The sequence below is a fragment of the Mus musculus genome, chromosome 18 (genome assembly GCF_000001635.26).
Source record: "Mus musculus strain C57BL/6J chromosome 18, GRCm38.p6 C57BL/6J".
Lineage (NCBI taxonomy): Eukaryota > Metazoa > Chordata > Mammalia > Rodentia > Muridae > Mus > Mus musculus.
In genome coordinates this window covers 22,746,615-22,772,815 of record NC_000084.6, presented here as the reverse complement: position 1 = coordinate 22,772,815, position 26,201 = coordinate 22,746,615, and the positions used below count along the sequence as shown (strand labels likewise).

At 37.4% G+C, this 26,201-nt stretch overlaps 1 protein-coding gene across 13 annotated transcripts in view; it reads left to right on the top strand.

Moving 5' to 3' along the window:
- Nol4 (nucleolar protein 4) overlaps positions 1 to 26,201 on the top strand; it is a 349,489-nt gene that overhangs the window by 269,825 nt on the left and 53,463 nt on the right. For 7 of the 13 annotated variants that reach the window (XM_030250503.1, XM_030250499.1, NM_199024.3 and 4 more), the window contains 2 exons: positions 1,956 to 2,135; positions 20,776 to 20,889. In XM_030250503.1, the coding sequence (XP_030106363.1) occupies positions 1,956 to 2,135; positions 20,776 to 20,889 (294 nt within the window). Of the gene's footprint in view, positions 1 to 1,955; positions 2,136 to 2,880; positions 3,073 to 20,775; positions 20,890 to 26,201 lie in introns of all 13 variants that reach the window. The other 6 variants (XM_030250501.1, XM_006525999.3, XM_030250502.1 and 3 more) reach the window with 1 other exon arrangement.

Below are 26,201 nucleotides of genomic sequence, written 5' to 3'. Positions count from 1 at the left end.
CCCCCACTCCCCTACCCACCCACTCCCACTTCTTGGCCCTGGCATTCCCCTGTACTGAGGCATATAAAGTTTGCAAGACCAATGGGCCTCTCTTTCCACTGATGGCCGACTAGGCCATTTTCTGAATCATATGCAGCTAGAGACATGAGCTCCGGCGGGTACTGGTTAGTTCATTTTGTTGTTTCACCTATAGGGTTGCAGATCCCTTTAGCTCCTTGGGTACTTTCTCTAGCTCCTCCATTGGGGGCCCTGTGATCCATCCAATAGCTGACTGTGAGCATCCACTTCTGTGTTTGCTAGGTCCAAGAATAGCCTGACAAGGGACAGCTATATCAGGGTCCTTTCAGCAAAATCTTGCTAGTGTATGCAATGGTGTCAGCATTTGGAGGCTGATTATGGGTGGATCCCCGGATATGGCAGTCTCTAGATGGTCCATCCTTTCGTCTCAGCTCTAAACTTTGTCTCTGTAACTCTTTCAATGGGTGTTTTGTTCCCAATTCTAAGAAGGGGCAAAGTGACCACACTTAGGTCTTCATTCTTCTTGAGTTTCATGTGTTTTGCAAATTGTATCTTATATCTTGGGTATTCTAAGTTTCTGGGCTAATATCCACTTATCAGTGAGTACATATCATGTGAGTTCTTTTGCGATTGGGTTACCTCACTCAGCATGATGCCCTCCAGGTCCATCCATTTGCCTAGGAATTTTATAAATTCATTCTTTTTAATAGCTGAGTAGTACTCTATTGTGAAAATGTACCAAATTTTCTGTATCCATTCCTCTGTTGAGGGGCATCTGTTTTATGATATCTCAAAATCTTTGTGCCAATAATAAAAACAACTACAGAAAGGTCATCTTTACATTCTCTTGCATTATTCTTTGCTTAATAATTCAATAGCCTTTGTTGTTAGTGGTAACAGCTGGTATTAGTGGAACCATAAAACATAATCTGTTGTCTAGCTACTTAGTGTCCAATTAAGCTTTTTATCACAACATACACTTAGAGTTTCATTCAACCCAGTTCTCCTAAACTAACTCTCAAATTAGTCAGTAGATCCTAAAACAAAATATGTGGTTATATATAAAAATTAAATATCTCCAATTACAAACAATCTAATCTAAATCAGTTAACTTGTTATAGAGAAATATCATTTACACATGGATACATGTGTGCTCTAACCAACCCCAAGTTCTCCTCTACAGAGCTCATTAATAGTTAATATGTGAGAATGAATTTTAAATATTTAATTTTTCAGATTATTAATTATTTATGTTGAAATATGCAGTGCATCTAGCTAATCATCTGAGTTTAATTTACCCTGTCCTTAATACATGCTAAGGTATAGACACAATGTGTCAGGAAGAAGCGTCACATATTTTTATTATGTGCAAATCAGATATTATTTTAAGATGATTTCCTAGATAAATTATAAATCTAATTTAAAGCATCAAATAGTTAATAACCCTATTCTCAGTAATATTTTTATAATCTTTGCTGGGAAAATTAATTAAATATCCTTGTTCTTCAGTTTCCAGTGTGTTCAAAGAAAATTAATAAAAGCAGGCTGGCTACACACTGAAGTCATATCTACCTCCAACAGTATGAGTCAATACTTCCCTTGTCAATTAACCACAGACTGCTCCTTTTATTAATATAAATATCAAGTAAAAACACTAATTACTCTTGAAGTGCTAAGTTCAATAAAACTTCTCTGCAGAAATGGAACTGTTCTATACAACTATATATAGTCTTGAAATGTTATTGGTGTAATAGAGGAAATGAGTTATAAATCTATTTGAATTAACTGCGATCAAAAATTTAAAATGCCACCTATCTAGAGTTACCAAGTAATAACCATGATTTTTAAAAAACCATTGGAATAAAAACTAAAGTATAAAAGTGATGGTTTGGGCAGAGGCTTAAAAAGGGACAATCAATGTCACCCTATCTTTTCAGTCTCCAGCACACAGCTACTCCAGCTATGACTCTGGCAAAAATGAGAGTGTTGATCGAGGTGCAGAGGATCTGTCACTCAACAGGGGAGATGAAGATGAAGATGAACATGATGAGCATGAGGATTCGGAGAAGGTGAACGAGACAGATGGTGTGGAAGCTGAGAGGCTGAAAGCTTTCAATGTGAGTCCCCCCACATTGTGTGGCTATGTTTTGACCACCTCACATTCATGCTGTTGCTTGTCGGTCAGTGTGAATATTTTAGAACCATGTTTGTTTAATTTTCAGAAGGATTTTAAAAGTACATGAAACACCCTTTGCCAAGCAGACACCAGAATTGCTGTGTTTTGTTTAGAATTTTAAAATCTAATGGGTGCTGAGGACTGGAATTGTATTGTGTGAGTATGCATGTCTGCTTAGGTTGAAGGGGGCTCAGTTTAGTCCTCTGATGCTTTTGCCTGTCTGTCATCAGTAATTTCCTTTGCTTTCTTAATTGTGCATGACAAAATAGTCAACTGTTTGTTCTCAGAGATGAGTCCACTGTGCAGTGTGGCTATGTCTCGGTCCCATTTATCATTAAAAGCGAATGTAGTGAGTGCTAAGCTGTCTTGGTTCTACTGTTATTTTCTGATTTTTTTCCATTCTTTTCTGTCTGTTTGTCTGTCTGCTTTTTCTCTCTCTTCCTATCCTCCCTCTCTCTTTTTCTTTCTCTCTTTTTCTCTCTCTTTATATATATACTTAATTCAACCATTTAGAAAATCATTAAAAGAATGTTTGCTTAAATTTTCTGGCTTTCCATTTGCAAAATTCTCCAGTGCATAAACCAGAAAAAAAGAATTATTGTCCTCTCGGTAATCAAGAAAGGAAGCTAGGAACAGAAGAGAGCAGTCCTCCAAACCCTTCTCCTCTGTCTCCCTCTTGCCAACAGATGTTTGTCAGGCTGTTTGTAGATGAAAACTTGGACCGAATGGTCCCAATCTCTAAGCAGCCCAAAGAAAAGATCCAGGCTATCATTGACTCATGCAGGCGACAATTCCCTGAGTATCAAGAGCGTGCCAGAAAACGTATCCGTACTTACCTCAAGTCCTGCAGGCGGATGAAAAGAAGTGGTTTTGAGATGGTGAGTTATAAATTGAACACAGCCCTAGATTCCATCCAAACCCCACATGTAAACCATGACACTATTTTGTTTCCATCTTAGTGTCTTTGTTTATTTTTTCATGACGTCAGGTCAAAGGGGGTTTCATTTGCTTGTGTTTATCCCCCCCTTTCTTTTTCATCTTCCCCAAGCATTTATCCCTTTGTTTTTATGATAAGGACTCTCTTGGGAGGCCAGTGCTCACAGAACCATGTGATAACATTTCATAGACAATAAGGATACTATGAGAGAAAATCAGGGAGAAGCCGACTGTCACATGTCATCTGTGTTCGTTTTCTTTCTGTCACTACTGATGTGAATGTGAGGCTAATGAGTCTTGAAGGTGCAGTTGCTGCTTTTGGCTTGTGAGAATGGCTATCTTATGAATGTAAGGAAATACCTTATCTGCTATCTAACAACTAGTAGCCTTTGAAAAATAAGATGGAATGAAAGTTCGTAAGTGGAAACTAAGCCCCTGTTGCCCGAGGTATGTTAACTCTGTATATCTATTCTGTTGTGCTTTATAGAAGATAAGTTTGCCTGGCATTGACTACTTTGGGGTAAAAACTGGAAATAAAAATATTGTGAATTTCTACTGTTGTTTTATCTACATAACTCCAACAACATTGACAATACATGCACGATGTTTTTTACATTCCAAATGATACATGTGTGCTTACACATGTGGAGATGTTTTATTCCTTTCAGCAATTAATGAAATTCTAACCAGGGGCTCTGAACATTATGAGACAAACAAATGCTTTACCACTGCTACAACTCATGCTTTAGAAGTATTTAACAAACTTTCTGACCATTTTTTTTTCTCCCCTCATACCTAAAAAGGCTAAATAGAAGTCTAGGTCACTAGTGTTTGTGATCTGTCCTGGCTGCTTCAGTGTGATGGGTAGAAGTTGCTTAAAGATCAGACAGGTTTCAACATATGGCTTTATACTGTAAAATTCTATAAAATGAATGCTTGTATAAGAAATCCCACCTCTTGTCAATTTTTATATTGTCCTCCAAAGTGGAACTGACCTTTCTGTATTGTAGAGCATATGTTGAGAGCCTGTTTGGGAGCTCTGAAGAATCTACTGCCTTCGGTTATCTGATTTTTGTATGTTGCCTCTCCTGCCTGGGCTCAGATCACCCTGTGCAGAGTACAGTCACCCATTTCATAGCTCTGGGCGAATTCCCATCTGCTAGCACAGAAAGTGTTTTCTAGATACCTTTGCAACTCATTTCCAGCACAAAATAAGCTTTCAAAGGACCCATAGTAAGAAAATGATATCATACATTATGAATTTGTCATCTGAAGAAGAATTTCCTGTGCTGCATTCATTCAGCAAGCGCAGAGCCTTTCAAATATATATGTGGGTCCAGCATATCCAAGTTGAATTTAACTAGAAAAGTGGTAGAACTGAGTGAATAGATTTAGATAATACAGGTAATGTAGTGCAAGAGAGAACAGGAGAATTGCTAGAAGAAAATGAAATAGTTTCCCTGTTGTAGGTTATCTAATTATTATAATCTGCATAATAGGAGACAGATAAGGGACACAGCTAATCTTATCTCAAAGACCTGATGTTGACATCAAATTTAAGGCCACTTAACAGTTGGTATAAAATTCCAGTGGCTGGGTTGGAGAGTTGGCTCAACCCCAACAGGCTAGGCACACAAACAAAATTTCCTTTTGAAACAAAGCATACTTTAGGCTATACTGCACATATTTTCATCTTTTAATAAAAATTAAGATAGTATCGTATCAATATTACTTTTGCAAGTATCTGACACTACTCATCTTTCAGTGAGATTTAGCGATTTCACCTTTCAGTAAGACTTATCTTCTTTTCATGGTATGTAGTTTACAGTCATCATTTTGTGAAAGAAATCATCACTGAATTATGTTTTCTAAAATTTATCTCAGACATTACATCATTTAAAACACTATTGCCATTTTATTAGTTGTATGTCCTCACTTGGGCATAGATGCCTATTCAGTAGACATTTCTGAGATGTCTAGAAGAAAAAGGTAGGTTAATACAAAGTCAGTAAGTTTTACAAACTAAACTTAAGCATGCCATAAAGAAATGATACTTATCTTTTAATATTTTCCATTTATTCATTTGTTACTTATTCAGTGTATATAATATAAATAGCACTTCAAAGGTAACAGAGAAATATAAGACACATCTGATTTGCTATTACTGAGGAAATAGTACCATTTTCTGGTCATTATAATTTTGAGACATGACCCCTTGTCTGACATGAAGTGCTCAAATGAAAATAGGATGGTCCTTTCTAGCTACCTTAAAGATGTAGATAAAAAATGATATTGCAGCACAAGCAATTCTGCCCTTTATGGTGCTACATTCTCCCTAATATGGATGCCCCCTTGGAAATGAGAAGCAGATACTTCAGTGGGCACATTTGAAGAGTCCTTTCTCTTATATAATACATTCCTTAATATTGAATTGCTAGTAGATTTTTTCCTTTGTAAAGTCATCCCTATATGACAAAATGAAATAAATGAATGAGAAGAGAGGAGGAGGAGGTGATGTGGCTAGTTCAGAGTAATTAAAAGTAAACTAAATATGCCCTCTAAACTTTTAAATATATGATACCCACCAGGGTTTTAAAATTCAAAATATTAAAGCAAAATACTTTCCTCTGTCCTCATGTTTTCTGATGATACAAAGAATCTCGGTAATTTTCAGGATGTGTATATTTTTTATGTGTATCTTGTTCTCTAAGATGTAGCAAATCAGTGAGGAAATCAAGCCATGTTAAATTTATTTGTAAAAGACAACTGTAGAGCTCAGGCTTATTTTGTGGGAGATTCTGGACCAATCAGCAAGCCAAGTTCTGCTTACTCAGGGTCCCTGATACCAGAAAACCCCACAAGTATCAGAAATCCAGTAACTGCTGGATTATGTTATAAAATCCTGCTGGTTTTATCAAGTTCAAAATGAGATTCTTGCTTTGTGCTTTACCACAACACAAATAATTGAGGCTCTTAATGCTCATGTTCCTTTTCTACCACTGTCTAGACGAAGTCTATTCCTGTTTAACGTTCATGTTATTTCTGTTGTCTTTGAATTTAATAAGAGTTACCTATTCAACTGTAGCTGACTGAACATTTATATACTTAAACAATGGAAACTCTCCAGTGTCTATACCATTGAAGAGTGTGACTTCTATCCCGGCAAGCATTATGTGACTGACTATAGGTCCTCAATGAGGGGCAGAGCCTAATGAATAACTTCCATGCCCAGGATAGAATGTTGATGAACCTAATCTTATGTGGATCTCTTGCTGGTACCCATTGAGACTTTGAGTCTCATGTCACATCCAAAAGGTCTCTCACAGGATTCTTTTCCATCTTCTGTCCCTTATTACACTGTTTCACTCACCTCTTCTCTATTGTTCTTCTAACCTTGGAGAGGGTGATATTGATGTCTCCTCTAGGGCACAGCACTTGACAGTGCTTATTCTCAGTACTTTTTCCAACTATGAGTCTATACACTAATTGTCACACAGTTCAAAATGAAGTATGTCTAGTTAATCTCTGGATTTAAAAGTGGATTTTAGAAGACTTAAATATGTTTGATTCCATTGAACACATTCAACAAACATTAGGAATATATATATATATATATATATATATATATATATATATATATATATATATAAAATTTTGTTAGAATTACCCAGAATCAGTGAATTTTGATTGCCTTAGCAGAAAAAAAACATGACATGTTCTGCATAGTGTTTCCAACACATGAATTAGAATCTCTAAATAAAGATTCTTTTCTACACACTTTTCACCAAGTCCTTATCACCAACCTCAAACCAGAGCATTTTAAGAATTAGAAATAGAAGTATTAAAAAGAGAAACAGAATTTTAATGAAAAATGAATCTAATAATTTTAATCCAGTGTACAATCATTATTCTCAGAGGACTATAAAAATTCATGGAGTTATGCAGCCATTAAATTAAACCTTGGAAAAATATTGTGTGTTAAATTGTTATTGATTCTCCTGTGTGGCGTTGACCCTTAACTTACTTCAGCAACTGCTTTTAAGAATAAATGTTGGTTGTTCCAGTAAATGAATCAGTTTTTCTGAAGGGCTATGGCTTTAAATTCAATACCAGTGATAACAGAAACTGATAAGAGCAGCTCTTTCTAAATAAGACAGGGTTGACTCTCATGAAGGTCCCCCAGTTTAGAATATACTACGATATCTCTCTTTTGTTTCCTGGATTTGCACAGAGACCTCTGTCACCTGCCTGTTCAAGTTTGCATGCATTTCTGTAAGACTCGAATAAAAATGTTGAGAAGAAATACAGTAAAAAGAGACTTTTAATTTTATATCTCCTTCTATCCTTAATTTTGTTATTATACTAATGTAGTCCAAGTAGCTTAGCTATCTGAATTCAATAACCTCGATTTCTTGAAAAATTTTATACCTGATTGTTTATGAGAAATTATATATATACTTGATTGTTTATGAGACTATGTTTGCTTATAGAAATGTCTCATTTAAGTTTTTAGTAAAATTTTCCTGAGAATATTATCTACTGAGTTGCTAAATATGCATTATAAAAGATGTTATTTTGAAAGTCTCTTAGAGCAATAATTCTCAATCTATAGGTCGCGACCCCATGTGGTGTCAAACAACCTGTTCGTAAGGGTGGCCTACGACCATCAGAAAACACAGATTTTACATCACAATACATAACAGTAACAGAATTACAGTTATGAAGTAGCAAGAAAGTAACCTATGGTTGGGGTCACCACCACATGAGTTACTGTATTAAAAGGTCATAGCATTGGGAAAGTGAGAGCCAGAGTTTCAGAGTTTAATCCTAGAGGAATCATTTTGAAGAAAGAGTTTCTGCCTTAATTCTCACCCCCAGGGCTCTTCGCTTGATTGCCTTTAGTTTCCTGTTACACTGTCAGGAAATCTGAGCCAGAATCTCAGCAGGGTCTCCACTGTCCTTGAATCTGTCTCTTTACATATGTCCATAGTAGTTATCATACCTACTTTAGGCAGAAAGTGAGGTAGTAATTTTTAAAAGGTAAGAAAAATGTGACTCTAGAACCACCAGAAAATAATCACTTCAAGTTAAAAAAAAAAAAAAGTGGGGTATGAGCAGTGACTTGTATACTTCTCTGCTGTTAGTCATATGCCACACAAAGTAAAAGCCCTTGTTTCAGTTACCTAGTGCCATGTCAAAGAGTACAGCTGCATCTCCTATTTACTATGTATTTACATGACAAATGTTGTCACCTGTTCATGCTCACAGAGTCCCTTGCCCAATTTCCCTCCCCTTCTCCTCTGAAAGGGTGCCCCCTCCAGGTATCCCCCTCCCACCCACCCTGGTGCATGGAGTCTCTGAAGGATCAGGCACATCCTCTCCCACTGAGGCCAGACAAAGCAGCCCTATGCAGAGTTTTATAGAGATGCACCAAATGGAAAGGGAGATGGCTGAGTAGGAAAAGACCGACTCTCACAAGCCTGGTGGCAGAAAATTGATCCCTAGAACACATATAACAAGTCAGATGTGGAAATCTACATCTAATCCCAGCACTCTGACACCCAGATGACTGGGGAGGACAGGAGAAGCAGCTGGAAGTGCTTGACCCATCTGGTCTAGCGTGTGCCAGCACAGGGGACTTACAGGGCCTGCATCGCAAGAAGCAGGAAGCAGAGACATGGCTCCTGTGAATTGCCCTTTGACCTTGACATGTACATTACAGAGAGTGCACCTGCTCACTCGCTCTCATTCTGTCTCTCAGACACAATTAATGTATTAATTAAGATGGCTGATTGTGCTTCTTAAACTGAAATTTTTATCAACAACAGCCTTACCTATTGCATAGGTCCTTATCCACACCTCTGCAGTATCTCTGTACCTCTTACTATTTACATTGCTTTTCACATTACACGCACACCGATACGTATCTTTCTTAGTGACAGATTAGCTTAATGGTAGCTAATTAGTAAGCATGTTAGGCTTGAATTTCCAGACTGTTATTTGTACTCTTTCCCCCTTTGTAGGTTTCAACCTCTTTGCTGCAGTCTTAGAACAGAACACACTGTAAGCTACATCCACTCGATCTGAGTGGTTTACTCATAACATTTCATTTTAATTGCATACTACAGTATGCTTGTGAGTAATTCTCCTATCTTACCTTCTGATGTCACAGCTCTCACGTTTCTGTCATTGAAGGCTGAGTTTCTGTCATTGAAGCCTTTATTAGTGTAGAGACATAAAATCTTAGTCATTACCTTAGAACAGCCTACGCAGGAAGTAGGAAAAGCTTCAGAAATAGGTTAGGGAGATAGCTCAGACAGAATAAAGTTCCGCCTTCGCAATCACAGGACCTGAGTTCAATCTGCAAAATCCATAAAACACAAACAAAACAAAACAAAACAAAACAACCAGCTCAGGGTATGTGCCTGAAACCCCAGCTCTGGGGAGACAGAGAGACATGAAGATCTCTCAGGTTCACATGTCAGCCAACAGTCACTTTGCACACATAGAGCTGTGAGAGTCTTTGTCTTAAGAGAAAGGTGAGTGGATCCTCACATGTACACACACACACACACACACACACACACACACACACTGGAATTGTCTAAAAGGTCTGTGCTCTCCCATTGTTTTTGCAGAACCAGTATCTAGTCTGATTTGCCCTGAATAAATAAGTGACCATGCTGCACCTGCACCCCTGCTCAGCCACCTCCTTAGAACATTGCTCTACCAGCCATGCCCACACTTTACATGTTCTGTCTGACCCTTTGAAAAGGAGTACATCTGCACCCAGGCCCCAATTAACTTAATCATTCACTCGCACAGCTGGTCCATCTTGCCCTTTCAGCTTCCCCAGAAGAACGCTCATGGATTATACCATGCTCACCGACTCCTGCTAAATCCTCACATTCAGAGCATCCATACTCTGGCTTCCTCCACTCCATACTACACTGATGCTTAGGGAGAACATGGGACTCCTTCACACCAGATCTCATGTGTTGCATTCCCTATGTCAACCCTAAGTTCTTCAGACTCTTGTTCCCCTATTTCCCATTTACCTATATTTGTTTTGGGGGATTTCCTTTTATTGTGTACTTGGTCATGGAATGACTGCCACCTTAACCACAATTACAATTTCTTCTTGGTGCACATTACTGTATTTTATAGCAGAGTACCAGTCACCGGCAAAGGTTTAGTATGTCATGACAATGTTGGTCAGTTGCTGCTCTAGCACACAAGCATCCATAAATTCCTAAACACATCTTCTCCACAGATGGATACTTCACTTTACCTACCAAAACTCTACCTGCTCCTCCTAGTTTGCCTATGTTTTTGGTAACATCTTATTGTCATTTTTATCACTGGCTAAAAAATGAGAATGGGATTACACTACTTGCTACTCACTGAATACTGCTTATTCTTTCTGTGGTCTATTTTGTAAGTAAATACTTAGTTTCCTACTTATCTGCTATGATTTCCATTTTGGCCCTTCAAATCTTCTGTCTCTCTTCCTGCAGTCTCCTAGCTTAGCTCCTTGCTTGCGCCTTACACGATTCTCTGCACACACACTGCTCTGACAGAGCAGAAGTGGTGTTACAGAAGCCTGAAGAGGTTACACTTTTGAGTCTTTTTCGAAAAGAATATTAAAAGTTGTCAAAGTAAAACAATTGATAGAAAAGTAAAAGAGACTGATGTGGTGGCGCAAACCTGGAATCCCTGTACTCGAGACGGGATCAGGAGGCTTAGGGGTTCAAAGCAATCCTTTCTGAGAGTCTAAGGCTAGCCTGGTATCCATCAGACACTATCTCAAAAATAAAACAAAATAAATCAAAAGCCAAAGTACAAGCAATCAATAAAAAGGAAAATGGATATGTGTCACATTTAGAAAATATACTCCATAAACATTTGAAGCTCTGAACCCATTTCTCTTGATGTCCCTGTAGACACTCTCAGATGCCCTATCAATCAATGCTGCTGCTCAAGCTGGCTTTTCCTGTTCACTCTGAGAACTTCCAGGAACTTAGCACTCGGGAGGGAGACCATTTCTAGGTTCCCTGGTGTCTTTGGTCACAGAATATATTACTCTGTTTTGGCTTCCATGGTATCTAACTTTAGCATCTCAAAACAATCTAAACCCCGTATCTTAAATCATGGCTTTAAAAAGCTAGGATACCCAAATTTTAAAACGGTGTTAGTTCAGTTCCTAATCAGATCATATGATATTTCAGAGATTCAATCTTCTAGATGACATGGCTGATGGGTCAGTCACTAAGTGTGATAGTATATATAAATGTTTAATTGACGGTCTGACAACTTTCTACCTTTTATCTAACCCTTCCAATTATTATTTTTTCATAGCATTGTCCATCACAAAGAATTACTGCTGTGTCCCTTATGATCTAGTCTTTCGGTCCATGGGTTTTCTCAAGGATTATGGTTATCCTCTGCCCATTATTGTTGGTGTGCTTTCTTTGCTTACTTTATTGGACTTTTATAACTACCATCCTTCCAACCTTTGTTCTACCTTAATCCCTTCCAATCCCCCAACACAGGGTAAGAGAGTAAGGTTAGAAGGGAAATTGGGTATATATAGGTCTAGCTCCTGATGATTAGGAGCACTGGATCCCTGGGGCAAGTCCAATTTCCACTGTCGGCATGCCCAATTTCTTCTTTTGTTCAGGACCAGTACTCACACTACAACAGAAGGAACCAGCCACAAGGTAGCAAGAGCAGCCTCAGAGTTCATCTCCAGCCCCTCATTGGCCTTTGGCATTTATACCATCTCAAAAGTTCCTAGAATTCCAAACTAACCCCAAATTAGTTACTGTTTATTAAAGGAAAATAAGACTCCATTTACAACTTCCAAAAGTAAAAGTATCAGGCATTATGTACATTGAAATTAAAATCCTACCAGGTGGGTCAAGTAGAATATAAAAGTTAGCCAAGGAGAAAAGTGATTGCTAAAATGTATAAATAAGAAAATTACCTCTATAAGAAAGGAATGGTGGAGAAAAAAATAATCTCACTATAATAAAGATAGATCCTTTTAGGAAATCAGAGGAGAAATTAGAAAAAGGAAGAGGTGATATTCTAAGATAAAATGATGGCAAATTTTCTAATTTACTCACACTATGAAACCTATAGGAGGGTGGGAATGGAGAGTAGGCAACAGAAAAAAATAAATCAACTTTGTACCTAATACACAAGAGTGGAACAGAGACATCTCTACATTTACCAGGAAGAAACAGCTACTTGAATGAGAAAGTCCATTAGACAGAACATCCATCCACACAATGTCTGAGGAAGCTCTTAAAGTACTTAAAAAAGAATCTGCTCCAACATTTTGTAGCAAAACTCTGTCTAACTTACAAATTAATGTTTAGTAAACCGGATGTTCATCGTGAGGACTACAGATTCTCCTCACAGGACAAGGAGAAAAATGAACCCAAGAAGAGCTGGGTAGCACTGGTGATAACTAAGTAAGTGAGGAGCCTGATATATGTTGAGTGGATCTCCATTCAACATTTTACCAAGTTGTGGGTCTTGCTTCCTAAAACATCACTGTCCTCACTTGATGAAATGAAATGATAGTTCTTATATAGTGATAAAAAACTGGCTGGCTTGAAATAACAGATGTCAAAGCTCCTGCCTGGTGCCCATGAGTGGTGCCATGCCTTAGAATCTTAGGTTGAACTCTGCTGTTGTAAATCTACTAGGTCTCTCCTCCCATTGAACTACTAGGATTGGACCAGATGTGCTTCTCTGTTGAAATTATCCCTCTAAATCAAGTCTCTCTCTCTCCTGTGTACAAATTGCATTTTGTGGTACATCTTTTGTAGTTGTATTGTATCCTGTTGTATTGCTGTCACCTATATACAGTCTTTAAGTATTTGACTACTGTCCTTTTGAACTTGTTTATCTCTGCATCATTGCTACTGTTTTATAGTGCAAGTACTTGCTCATGAAAGCTAGCTAATTCCCATTTAACTGAGTAAAATTATTGAGCAAATGACTGAGTGAGTAAAACTTTCTGATGCTGTGCTACTTCACAGTGAGAAACCCATGAAGGTCAAGTGGCTTCTATTGCCTGGAATGCCAGTGCCTTTCGAGGGAATTTCTAAAACCTACTGCTAAATAAAAACCAAGACTCATATAGTTAAATATTCAGATTATTTTTCTCTAAAGACATTTATGTATTTAATTTTGAATTTTCTTTGACTTTTGGCACATTGATTTTTATTTTTATGTACTTGATAATTATTATGAATATGTAGTTACAGTAGTGACTGTCTGTGAGTAAAATACTATGCCTAAATAGTGATGGGAAGAGATGCCATGATCTACAATTATGTGTAATTATATTTAGTAATAGATAACCATATGTTTGCAGAATTAGAGATTAAGATGAAGGGTCAACTGGTTAGAAAGGACAGCTTATTTTTGTTATCTTGTATTTCATCCAGCTTTATTCTCAATTAGCATAGCTAGCCTATGCTGCTAAGGGTGTAGCTGCAAGACATTCATTTCCAATTTATTTGTGAAACACTACTATTCATGAACCATAATATTCATCAAGCAAAGTCAAGAGATACTGGCCATTACGTTATCAGTGAAAGATTTTACTTGATGTACATGGGGTGAGTCAGACCTGTCAGCTTAGCACCGAGGACACCATAGGGGAAGTATTGCTTAAACTCCAGGCCAGAATCCTCTTGTAGTAAGACACTGTCTCAATGCCTGAAAAATCAACAACAAAAATTGAACTTACATTAAAAGCCAAGATGGCAATTGTCTTCTATTCTACTCTGCTTGAAACTTTTAAACTCTTTTCAAATCAATCAAGGTAATTGTCTCAGGATAATAAAGCCAGTCCTTCCCCATAGACCCAACAGCCATGGTTCTCTGGCTCCTTTCCATTCTTTGTTTCTCTGTAGTAGTTAACCTGTCCCATAGTTCTTTTCTACCTGTTGGAAATATTGTCCTCGGAAGTTCTGAAAACTTGCAACCTAAGAGCTATCCTCTAGCTGTAGCTCTCAGTTCCCATGCAAGAATGTTAACCTCACTTAGGTCACATGACCTCCCAGGCCAGTCACTGAGAACTAATAAATGAACTCCTATACCTTCTTGACCAAAACTTTGGAGGCCAGGTGAGATCAATAAAGCTTTTTGGCTTGCCATTTTTGTCAAAACTATATTAAGGACACCAATAATGACAGTTTTGACCACATTCACAAGCCTGATTACCTGTGGTCCAGAATTCAAATGACCCAGACCGCAAGGCATGGTGGAGAGCAACTCTGCTTATTTATAGCACTCACATTGTGTGTGTAGCCTGATAACATAAATACAACTCTCTTATTATTTTATGTTCACAGAAATTGGAAATAAGAAAGACCAAATATCCATTTTGTCAAATACATTTATTACAATGCTTTGAAAAGTATTTGTTTATATTCAGAATTTCTGAAAAAAATATGTAAATTTAACGGTAATGTTTTAAATCCTTTGTACTGGATACAGTACTAGCACAAACTACCAGAGAAGTCATAGGGACTGAAATTGTATATGTCCCTCTCTGTGAATTTGACACATTTCTGACTTATAGATTATACTCATCAAATGCATTTATTGAATAAGTGAAGATGATATTGACTTTCCACACATAAACTCCAGTAATGCACTGTGACTGATACATGATATTCCTGCTCAATATTTAATTACTACATTAGTTATTTTTATCACTGTGACAAAATAACCTTAAAAAAATCAACCAAACAAATGAAAGGGTTAATTTGGCTCAGAGTTCTAGGGGATACAGTCCTTTAAGCCATGGAAGGATAGTTGTAGGAGTCTGACTCTCATTTCTCTTTCTTTGTAGTATAGAAGCACCTTCACACTCATGCTTAACATTTTTTTTTTTAGGTGTTTCTACATCCAGTCTGACAATAAAGATTGCTTATGTCATTGACTGAACCTGTTTTGTGACTTATAAAACTAGACAGAATGGTTCCTAGTAAAAGGGCTTATATCAAGTCACAGAGCAGCAACATAGAGTGGCTCGGTGACGGCTGACAAATACCCTGGTCAGTCCGGTCCAGTTGATGAACTGTCTCTGTTCATACTGATGTCTGCGAACAATAAAGCCTAGCCAATAAAAGGGATCTTTTAGGAACTTAAAATTTTGACATGGCTTTCTTGACTATGCCTCTTATGCATCAATATACCATTTGGGGCAACAGTGCTCATATCAAACAAATAGCATGATACTTAATCATTAATTTTTTAAAGCAACCAGAATGTAAGGGGAAATTTTAATCCACAGATACTATCTTAATTTTCAATCACTGAATCATTTACTCTAAGTGTCTTCAAGGAGTGGGATTCTACTTGCAACCATGGTGGATGCCATAGTTTCTTCCCCATGTGGTCTAGTCTAAATCTTTATTGAGTAGCATTTAAAAGGGAGAGTCTGGAGAGCACTGTGACATTCACTTATAAGAAGATTTATAGTCTTAATTAAAAAAAAACTTTTTATAATCATACAATATCTTAAATGTATACTCTAACATCAATTTGTCTTAAAGTTGTTTAATGTGTCATTTTAAAGCAAAAAGTTGGCACCATTTGTCGGTACATTTCCCCTGGTTCTGAAAAGGAAGGTACATTTCTGTGGTGCCAACAGCAATCACATCTTAAGTTCCAATTAAAATGTGACTTTTTCAACTCCAAAGCTCCGTGTGACCATTTAGCCATCTGTTGGATGACACAACCCCACTGATTTGAACCTAGATAATTATGACAGTAGCAGCAGCATGGAGGCAAGTTCAGCCTGGGTTCCAGTGGAGATGACTGTTAATTATGAAGAGATAATTACTGAGAGCTTGTCTCACATGCAGCGGGAAAAAATCGCAAATTTCTGTGGTAGGTGTAGATAGATCACACACACACACACACACACACACACACACACAGACACACACACACAGTATTTGTCTACATTTAATCGTTTTTTGAAATCTTCTCTTAGGATGCATATGCTACATAATATGTCTACTAAAGTCACCTTCACCAGAAGTGATGCTGTTCTTCATAAATTCTGCCTTGGATTCTTTGTGTTTTGTTCCTGTCTCATTTACTACATGAGAGCATTTGTGTTTATGGCCAGTCCTAGCAATGTAGGATGTAATCTTTATCCCTTGACACTGTTGGAATTTTCCTATAGCCCTTAGCTTCCTCTGAAGTTGCATCTCCAGCTAGAGCAGCAGAACTGGAGTCATCCCTCAGCTGTTGTTTGATGATAGAAAGGAGGGCTCAGGTTACCATTGTGTCCACGATTCTTACCAGAGAATAGTTTGATAAGAAGCCACATGGATCCATTTTCTTCTCAGATTCTTGGTATGAATAACCAAGCTGGGAATTAGATAGCAGACAAATCCTGCAGGCAAATCAAGCACTGTTTTTCACTGTTGCTAGGTTATCATCAGATCATCAGATGAAATATCCCTGAACGATGTACTAGACTCTGTGGCTTTCACTACTGATTTACCAGTTCTAGAAACAAAGAGCTTTGTAGAATTATTAGCTCATGGAGAGTCTTCTGCACCTTCATTCTAGGCATGAAACTGAGCCCAACTGTGTTGTTTATGTAATTGATTGGCACATTTGGCTACTCCCAATATTAAAAATTTGTGGCTCTAGATTGTAGCAGAACTTTGTCTTTAGGAATAAATAGAGAAATGTAAGGGATGGATTTAAAATCACTTGGAAATAAAGTGGAAACCTAATATATTCTGTGTTTAAATAAATGGGGTTAGCCGTAATGATCTTTTTTTCCATATTGCTTAAGCTTACTGTAATTCTAAAATGAAAATAATTCTTTACTATGTTACTTAAAAATTGATATTATACATAAATGAATGCTGGTGTAGCTATGCCACTAATGGACCTGGGGAAGTCATGTGATTGCTCCAAACTTCAGTTGGGTTTTCTGTAAGGAGTGAACAGTGTAAGTATTCTTTCAAAGATTGTTTAGAAAATGACATGATGAATCAAAGCTTTTGTATTAAGTTATGAATACCCTAAGCTCCCACTAGAAATTAACTCTTATTGAATAGATTTGTCTCAAAGTTGTGATCACATGACATCAGATTCTGGTTAGAAATCAACATAGATTATAAAGATGAGACTTAAAGGGTTATTTTTTTTTTAATTTTACACTGCAGATTCTACTAATTCACTTTGCCTTTCTGTCTAAATAACTTGAATAAATTAGAAATTTGCTTGTTTTGGGATCAACACCTTTCTTTGCATAAGGGATTGTATAACATTTTATTTCATTAGCTGTTAATTACTTAGAAGTGCTAATTAAGCAATGTAATGTAAAAGAAAGAATGGAGACCTGAAATCCAGGAAGCATAAATTCTACACACAGACCCCTTTGTCCTAAAATAAATTAATCTACCTGGCTTTCAGTTTCTTCAAACTTTTGAGGAAAATGATTTGTGCCTGTGATTTCATTTGAAGGATCGTTGATAGTCATATTATGGTTCCACAAGAAACTCAGAGCACCTGAATTTTCCAAACTCTATCTTGCATCTGTGGGCAACACTGGATCCTGTGTCCGAAGTTCTGCTCATCTTCCCACTCACTAAAAGAGTGCATGTTTGCTTTTATTTTAAAGTTAATTTTCTCCCAAGTCTGAGACTATCCATTGTCAGATGTCCTTAAAAGGAAAATTTATTCCCTTCCAGCAGAACTGTCTTCTTGTGCCTAAGGTGACACTACTTGTGGAAAAGGACTCTACAATCCCCATGATTTTCCCTAAAGGAAGTTATGTAACTTGTTATGAAAACTAACTTTTACTCCTACAGTAAAAACCACACATCTACTTTTAAAAAAATTAAAGAACAAGAAAAATAAGTCTATGAAATAATTTTAACTAAATTTGTTTTGCATTCAACAAATGTCCTGCCCAACAAACTTTTACAATAAAAAATAAAGCATTCCCAACTTATATTTAAGAAACTTGAATGTTCATTGCTGAAATTCAATAAGCATATTAAATTTTATAACATTTTATATCTAATTTGAAATAGAGATTCCCAAGAAAGAGAAATATAAAGGTGGCAAGAAACAGAAATATGCAACCCTGTGCTCTATGTGACTATTGTTGGTTGGATTATGAGAAAGAGGATTGCTGGTATATAGCTGAGGTCGTCAGTTCCATTCCTGGATCCAGATGAAACTCTAATAACACAGAGTAGACCTTTATGAGCTCCTAACTCCCGTTTGAATAATAGCAGCTACAGATCGAGTGATTTGTCCCTCTTTCCGTAATGGATCACTCTTACTTATACTTTGACTGTAACCTTATCTCAGGGGAAGTGTCGTAGAAAGTAACATGGATGAGATTTCCATATGCTTTAGATTATAATGTTGCCCAGGCAGTGGCCAGTATTGAATGGTGGGCTGATTTTATGTCTTAATGTCCCTTTGACTCTGGTCTAGAGTTTATTACCCTTACTTTAAATAGACACTGGAATGAAGCAATTTACGTTTTGAGACAAAATTCTCTTCTGGGTTTGCCTCATTTGACACTCACCTCTGTTCCTGAGGTCAAGGCCGAGTCTAATTTTCCTCAGAAATACTTCAGACATGTGCTCCCTTTTCCAGGGACTCGGTTTTCTCTTTCTTTTTTAAAAAAAAAGTATCTTTCTGAACATTGTGGAGCTTTGTAGTGAGATGTCTGGCCATCATTTGAGACAACTCACGGGGGCAGAAGAGGAAGGCTGCTCTCACACCCTCCTCTGACCCACGGAAGCTCACACCTTCCTCTGACCCACGGAAGCTGATCGGGAAAAGGAACCAGCAGGAAGCAGTTGAGAAAACTCCAACAATTCCCTGTCAGGTCATACAACATCAGGGACCAGGCTATTTTGACACCACAGAAATTCCTTCCTCTATGTGCTAAAACACTGTAGACTGAATTTAGCTGTTACAGAGTATTGTTTCAGACATAACTTTGTGCTTCAGTTTCCTAAAGCATGTTTTATATGACAAATTCTAATAAGACATGTACGATAAAGGCATGATCACATTTGCTAACAAAGTGAAAGGAGTCTGAATCGTATCAGAGCCTTCTAATAAATTAGTCATTCCAGGCTAGCATGATCATTGAGTGGGTAAAGACCTCATGCACAGCCCTATGATAGCATCAGTTCAAACCCTTGAACCCACAGCAGATGAGGGAACCCACTGCTGAAAGCATTCCTCTGACACGTTTCTTGCCACTCACACACTGCTTAAACATGCACAATTATATTTTTCATTTAAAAATAAGTAAATAGTAACACACATTTTATGCTGAGGCTTTGAAATCCCTGAAGTGGCATGCTAAACTACATGCTAGGCCTCCAGAATACTAATATTGTGTAATCTCACAGTATTTTATTATCTCCGTGATTTATTTTGAATGTAGTTTTTTTAATCTATCATTTTCTTATCTTAATTAAAAATATGCTATATCATTAAATATTTCATTTTTCAGCTAGATAGTTTTACATGTAATTATGTGAAAAAATAATGGAAAGCTTTTCAATGATTATAGTAAATGATCTGGAGAGTTGCCCACATTTTATAGTTAATTAGCTTAGTTGGGAGATTAATTAATTTCTATGTAGCATACATAGAAGATAGATTTCCAACATGTGCCTACAAATTATTACTGTAACTCATATTTAATAAAAAAAGGAAAATATGGACTTAACCAAACAGGCAAATAATCTCACATATAAAACAAAACTGTGGGTATTCAGAAGTCATTGTTTGGCTCTCTGAGTTATCTTGTATTTAAATTAAAGTGAGAAATGTTCCAAATACTGATAACCATATGTATCATTCACCAAATAGAACCACAGTAAGCTTTTGCACGACTCACACTAAGATTGTTTGGCCTGTGGGAAAGGTGACAGGCATCCTGTATCACTGCTCTGATAAAGAGATGCGGTGAAGAAACAGGAGATGGCATAGAAACTCCTGGACCTGCAGGTCTGCCATACAGTGGTGGTAGAACATAACAACAGACCCTTCTCAGTCAAGGTGGAAGGTGAGGAACAATATCTGAGGTGTTCTTGTGGTCTCCATGTATGTGCTGTATGTGCACAGATACACACATACACACACGCGCGCGCACACACACACATATACAATCTTTTCTTTTTAAAGGAGATTATTTGCCATGGTGTGGTATCTCACAGGTTTTATTTGCTTGTTTGTTTATTTGTGACAGCCCTGTCTTTTGTTTTTGTTCCATTCCTTTGTACATTGTCATGTTCATAAAAGAATTAAGAGGCATGTTTTATTTGCAAACTACAGTCAGCAGTCTTGCCATTGCCTATTCATGCTCCAAGTTAATGACCCTGAATACATAGTTATGACAATGGAAACACGGGAATGAATGGTGCATCTGTGTAGCAGCTATAGCTCTAACCTCTAACTAGCTTTCATTTTTCATCTTTACAATTTCCATTTCCTCTATCAAAATAGATTCTCCTGAGTATGTCGATGGTCTTCTGAGCTCTTCTGACATGTGGTCTGTTAATGATACTGTTAATAATTTTTCATATTCTTTCTCTCTTCTTTTTTAGTCTCGACCTATTCCCTCCCACCTTACTTCAGCAGTTGCAGAGAGTATCTTGGCTTCAGCCTGTGAAAGCGAGAGTAGAAATGCTGCCAAGAGGATGCGTCTGGATAAAGCACAGGTACTAAGGAGTGTGGAGGAGTGAAAACTCTTGAATGGATCTAGCACACAGAGTTTTGTCCTTACAAACTTAGATTTGAAAAATGCTATGCTCTGATGATCGAGAGTATCATGCAAAAATACTCTATGGCAAAACAGGAATGAGAGCAAAACGGAATTAAACTTCCTGAATCTACTTAATGGCCAATTAAGAGGTGCTGGCTAACTAGTTAGCATGTAATTCAAATTAATCTTGTCATTTATGATCATGACTCCATTGTATTCATTTGTAATGAAAATGAACCTTTCTTTAATGCCGTTTGGCCTGTACTGGTTTATATTTCTACTTTGCTTGAAAGGGTTACTATACCACCAAGGAAAATAGTTTATGCTGACAGTAATCAAAGTAAAGATAACCGGGAAAAGATTAAAGAGTCACAAGTGGGGTCCTGATCTAATAGATATCCATGTTCTAGGCTTAATCTTCTTGCTAGTCAATTCTCTGAGAACCACATTCGCAAGGCTTTGACTGTGTAGTGTAATGTGTTCAGTTTTGGTGCACTGTTCATTGGTCCTTCCCTCTGTGGCTCTTTTAGTTCTAACTCTTTTCTGCCTATCTACACAATAGACTTCTATTTCTTCTCTGTTTCCTTTTCTGAATCACCCATAGTCAAATGTGTTTCATATTATATGCTATGAATGCAGAGTAAATTGTTAGTTTAGTCTTGTTTTCCTTATGTTTTCTATTTCGAGATTAGAGTATCTTTTAAATGGTTCAAAATGTCATTATTTTTGTGTTTATTATTTTTAAATATTCTGCATTTATAGTCCTGAGTATTGCAAAGGATGAGGCCTATAATTAAACAAAATGCAGTATTGACATGATATTTAAAGCTATTTAAAAATGTCAATTTTGGGATAACCAATTGGATTCATTGATGCTATAACATCAGTATTATTTGCATGTTCATGTATGTCTTCTGTTTAGATGATTTATCAATATTATTTTGATGAAATTTTTGTTTTTTTTTTTGTTTTCTATTTTTTATTAGATATTTTCTTTATTTACATTTCAATTGTTATCTCCTTTCCTGGTTTCCCCTCTGAAAATCCCCTATTCCATTCTCCTCCCCCTGATCACCAACCTACCCACTCCTGCTTCCCTGTCCTGGTATTCCCCTAATGAACCAACCAGTACCCACCAACATATGATGAAAATTTTTATAAGGTTAGATATCACACTATATGCATTGCCATCTGGCATCGTGGTTAGCTAGCGAAGTTTTAGTCCATTTTGATTCTCATTTCTACCATAACTGATTAGACAACTTTCAGCAAGCTTAGCCAGGTCTGAGTGCTTCAGATTCTTCATTAGAAATAAGCAACAATAACACTAATCCTCAAGGTTGTACAAGAACTTTAAAAGGACAGTTCATACTACATACTAAGCATTTTTCTGGAAACAATGTACCCCAGTGGCAAGGTGTGTCTGGAGGACTCTCCTATCTAGGACTTTTGCCATTGCCTCAGCAACACTGGAACTACAAATAAGCATCAATATCTTGATATAGCACGGTATCTGACATAGTCTGTTGTCAAAATCAGTCTGTTTGAAGAAAGGTCTTAATTCTAAAAATTAAAATATTAACATTTTAGAATTGAAAGGACCATCCTGCTTAATGTACTAATAATTTTATAAAAAGAGAGAGAGGTGTAAGCGGATGTGCTCTATGAGGGTGTGGTGAGTATGGGGGAAGGGGTGTTTCAGTGGCCCATGCCGAGGATTCCCCTCCCTCTGCGGGACCAGCCACATATATAGTATAGAACAGAGTTTATTCACGGCATGAGGAGGGGAGTTAGGAGGGTAGTAGAGACAGAGAAAGGCAGAGAGAGGGAGAGAGTAGAGAAGGAGGGGCCAGCCATGACCACATGGAGAGAGGGGGAAGGGAATGGGAAGAGGGGGGGCAAGAGAGCAAGAGAGAAAGGCAAGAGAGTAAGAGAGAGAGGAGCAGGCAAGTAGCTCCTTTTATAGTGGGTCAGGCCTACCTTGCTGTTGCCATGTAATTGTGGGGTGGAGTTTAGACAGAATGCTAACATGTACCACCTACTGACTCTAGAATATCTTGGTGCTGTATCAGAAATGTACCTATTTGATAAAAAGTGACAGATTCATGTCATGTTATTACCCATAGAATTATACTACAGTCTAAATCATGGCAGGTTAGACACTAGTATGTGTTCCAAAATTCTTCAATGTCTAAGCTGTAAAAAGGGAAAGGAGATGTCTAACTCATAAATTATTGTAAAGGTTTGGTAAGTCTCTCTATATAAAAGATTATATTTTATACCTCACATATAGTTTAGGATGTGTGCACCATATGCTTCTTTATACTGAGCAGTAGAAATATCCTACCTACTATGCTATCATCTCCTGTTCATCCTAATGCCAAAGAGCTGTCGTTGTTGAAGGCCTTTAAAGCAGGCTAGTATTTCTACCTAAGATCATCAATATTTAAAGAAAAACTGCCAGCAATAATCATGAATAAGATTGCTCCTCAGACTAAGGTGGGTGGGTACCTATGGTCCCTGGACTCTCCCCCTCAACTTTGCTATATTATTTTCTTTGTTTGCTCAAACATACTGGCTGTAGTATGAAAAGTTAACTACTTTGGAATAGGAGCGTGTCTGACATCACTCCATGTAGGAACATTCTTTCCAGCCCTAATGGGTTCAGAAGTCTCAAGATGGATGTAGTATGTAAGAAACCAATGTTTAAAATTATATTATATGGACTAAGACAGTGACTCAGACTTACTAGTAAGTGCTTGCCTTACAAGCATTATTACCTGAGTTCAATTGCTATAACCTACAAGCAAAACAAGTGAAGCAAAAGAATAGCAACAACACTGGGTATAATGGTATGCACTGGTAGCCACAAAGTTGGGGAGGCAGAGGTAGGCAGGTCACTGGTGCTCTCTGGGCAGACAGCCTAGCTCTACTGATAAGTTCCATACCAGTGAGAAACTGCCTCAACAGAAAATAAAAGTAGATAGCATTAAGAAACAATATCCAATGTTGTCCTTTGATACCCCCTTCATATATGGATACCAACATGAACTTAAATGAATAAGTTACATCTTAGAAATATTTTGGTAATCAATTAGACAATTTACAAATACAACAACCCTACAAAACTGGTAGTTATAATGTTATAAACATATAATGAAGGTCCAGGGAAGTGTGGAGACCAATGCATGTTGAAAGTGCATGGAAAAAAAAAATCACCTTACATGTTTAAACTCTCTGCAAGTACATCTAAAGTCAATCTGTGATCCGATAGTGTTTTCTCATTGGTTATGTGTCCCAAGGAAAAACCGTGGCCTGATTATGCACCCTGAATGCTAGTTTAGCATACACAATTATTATTTTAAAAATTCCTAGACTATTTATTTGCACCACAAGTTTTATAGAATTCATCTGAGATGCCACACATAGACGTCCACCTTGCCATTGAGGACAACACCGCCCTGTTGAATTCAAACTTGACTCTTGGCATTGAGACTACCCTTTCAGGGTGTACCTGTAACCACATGCACAATTCGGAGAATTTACCCATGGTTTGAAGGTTAGTCCTTGGATGAAGTAAAGGCATAAAATTTCAGAAATTGCAAGGTTAAATTCTGTTTAGTTTAGTTTAGTTTTTTGTTAAGCCCACCCTTCTTCTTCATTGCCACTGACCGACCACATGGTGAGCTATAATTATGCCCTTCATAGTTTATGAAGCTTGATGAGTTAATTGGATTTTATGGAGCTGTTTGAGCTATGAACATGAAAGGTGTTTGGATGTGCTAAATCCTTTCTTTCAAATGTCTATTTTATACATATCTGGAGGAAGCTCATTAATATGCCACACACGCCTGAAGTCAGCCAGGGGCAAGGACAGAAGCTGAGAGCTTCATCGGACATCAGAGTTCACAGAATTTAAGTGAATCACTCTGCTCATCAAGATACATCTAGCGTTCTGTTCTTGCACATAGAAATCTGGAATTTGTTTGTGATCTAAGAGAAAATTTCCCTCAGTTTGGGTACTTAAAAAAATGCCTGAGTTCACTTTTATTTGCCTCTGACAGGATAAACATAAGAATTAAAAGTTCTCGCTGAGCACTGGTGGCACACACCTTTAGTCCCAGCACTTGGAGGCAGAGGCAAGCAGATTTCTGAGTTCAAGGCCAGCCTGGTCTACAGAGTGAGTTCCAGGACAGCCAGGGCTACACAGAGAAACCCTGTCTTGGAAAGAGAGATAGAAAGAGGAGAGCTCTCTCTCTCTCTCTCTCTCTCTCTCTCTCTCTCTCTCTCTCTCTCTTTCATTCTGGTTTTGTTGTTGTTTTCATGAGGACATCTTGCCTATTATTTCTAGGATAATTTCTAAATAGCAGTATTATTAAGTGAAAGGATCCCTCAAGGTTCTTATGAGTCCCAATAAACAGGTCTATATCCTCGTACTTACTTCTTAGTATAAATACAAGGTACATAATTTAGTATAAATTAATTATGGTCCCAATAAAGTAATACTATCCTTTAATGTTCATATGAGTAATGCCTTAAAGGAAAGAAGTAAAGTAGCATGGTGATAGTAATAAGATAGTATCTTAGTGTGTAGACATGTGGATTCTGGGACACTAGCAGGAGTGATGACATTAGCAGATGTTTGTACCTATATGTCACATTCATGAGAATGCAGAAACTGAACTGTCTTCTGTTTCTGCACATGTGCAAACTTAATGGGTCAGTGACACACATTTTCTAAAAACAAGCATGGTAATACTTCAAGTAAAACGGTATAGCAGACTCTTGATTTACACTCCAGAGAGATCCCTAATGTGAATGCAAACACTAAAACCTTGATTATTCTTCTCTGTGTACGTTTTTACCACCAAGCATTCAAAATATGTCCTTTGGCTATATCCATGGGTTTCTAGCTGAACTTTTTAAATTATGTGGGAATAGAGAAAGTCACACAATACTGCACTGGGGTATGTCAGGCCATAGGGAGCCCATTCTTACCCTCTTTGATGCCAACAGCTTCTGGTCTACGCTGCCTCCACAGTTTAGGGATACTTTCTCCATTGCTGTAGAAGGAATGACCTAGGACTTGAATGTAGGACTGAATCACAAATCAGCAGGTCCAGTGAGTCCCTCCTCAGTTCATTTCATTTTGAAGACACTTAACTTGACCCCCTAGTTATCCGCCAGCTTTGTGCACATTATGACAGATGAATTTCCTTCTATCCTTTTAATTTTAAATTTTCTAGGGATTGCAAGGAAGACTTTCAT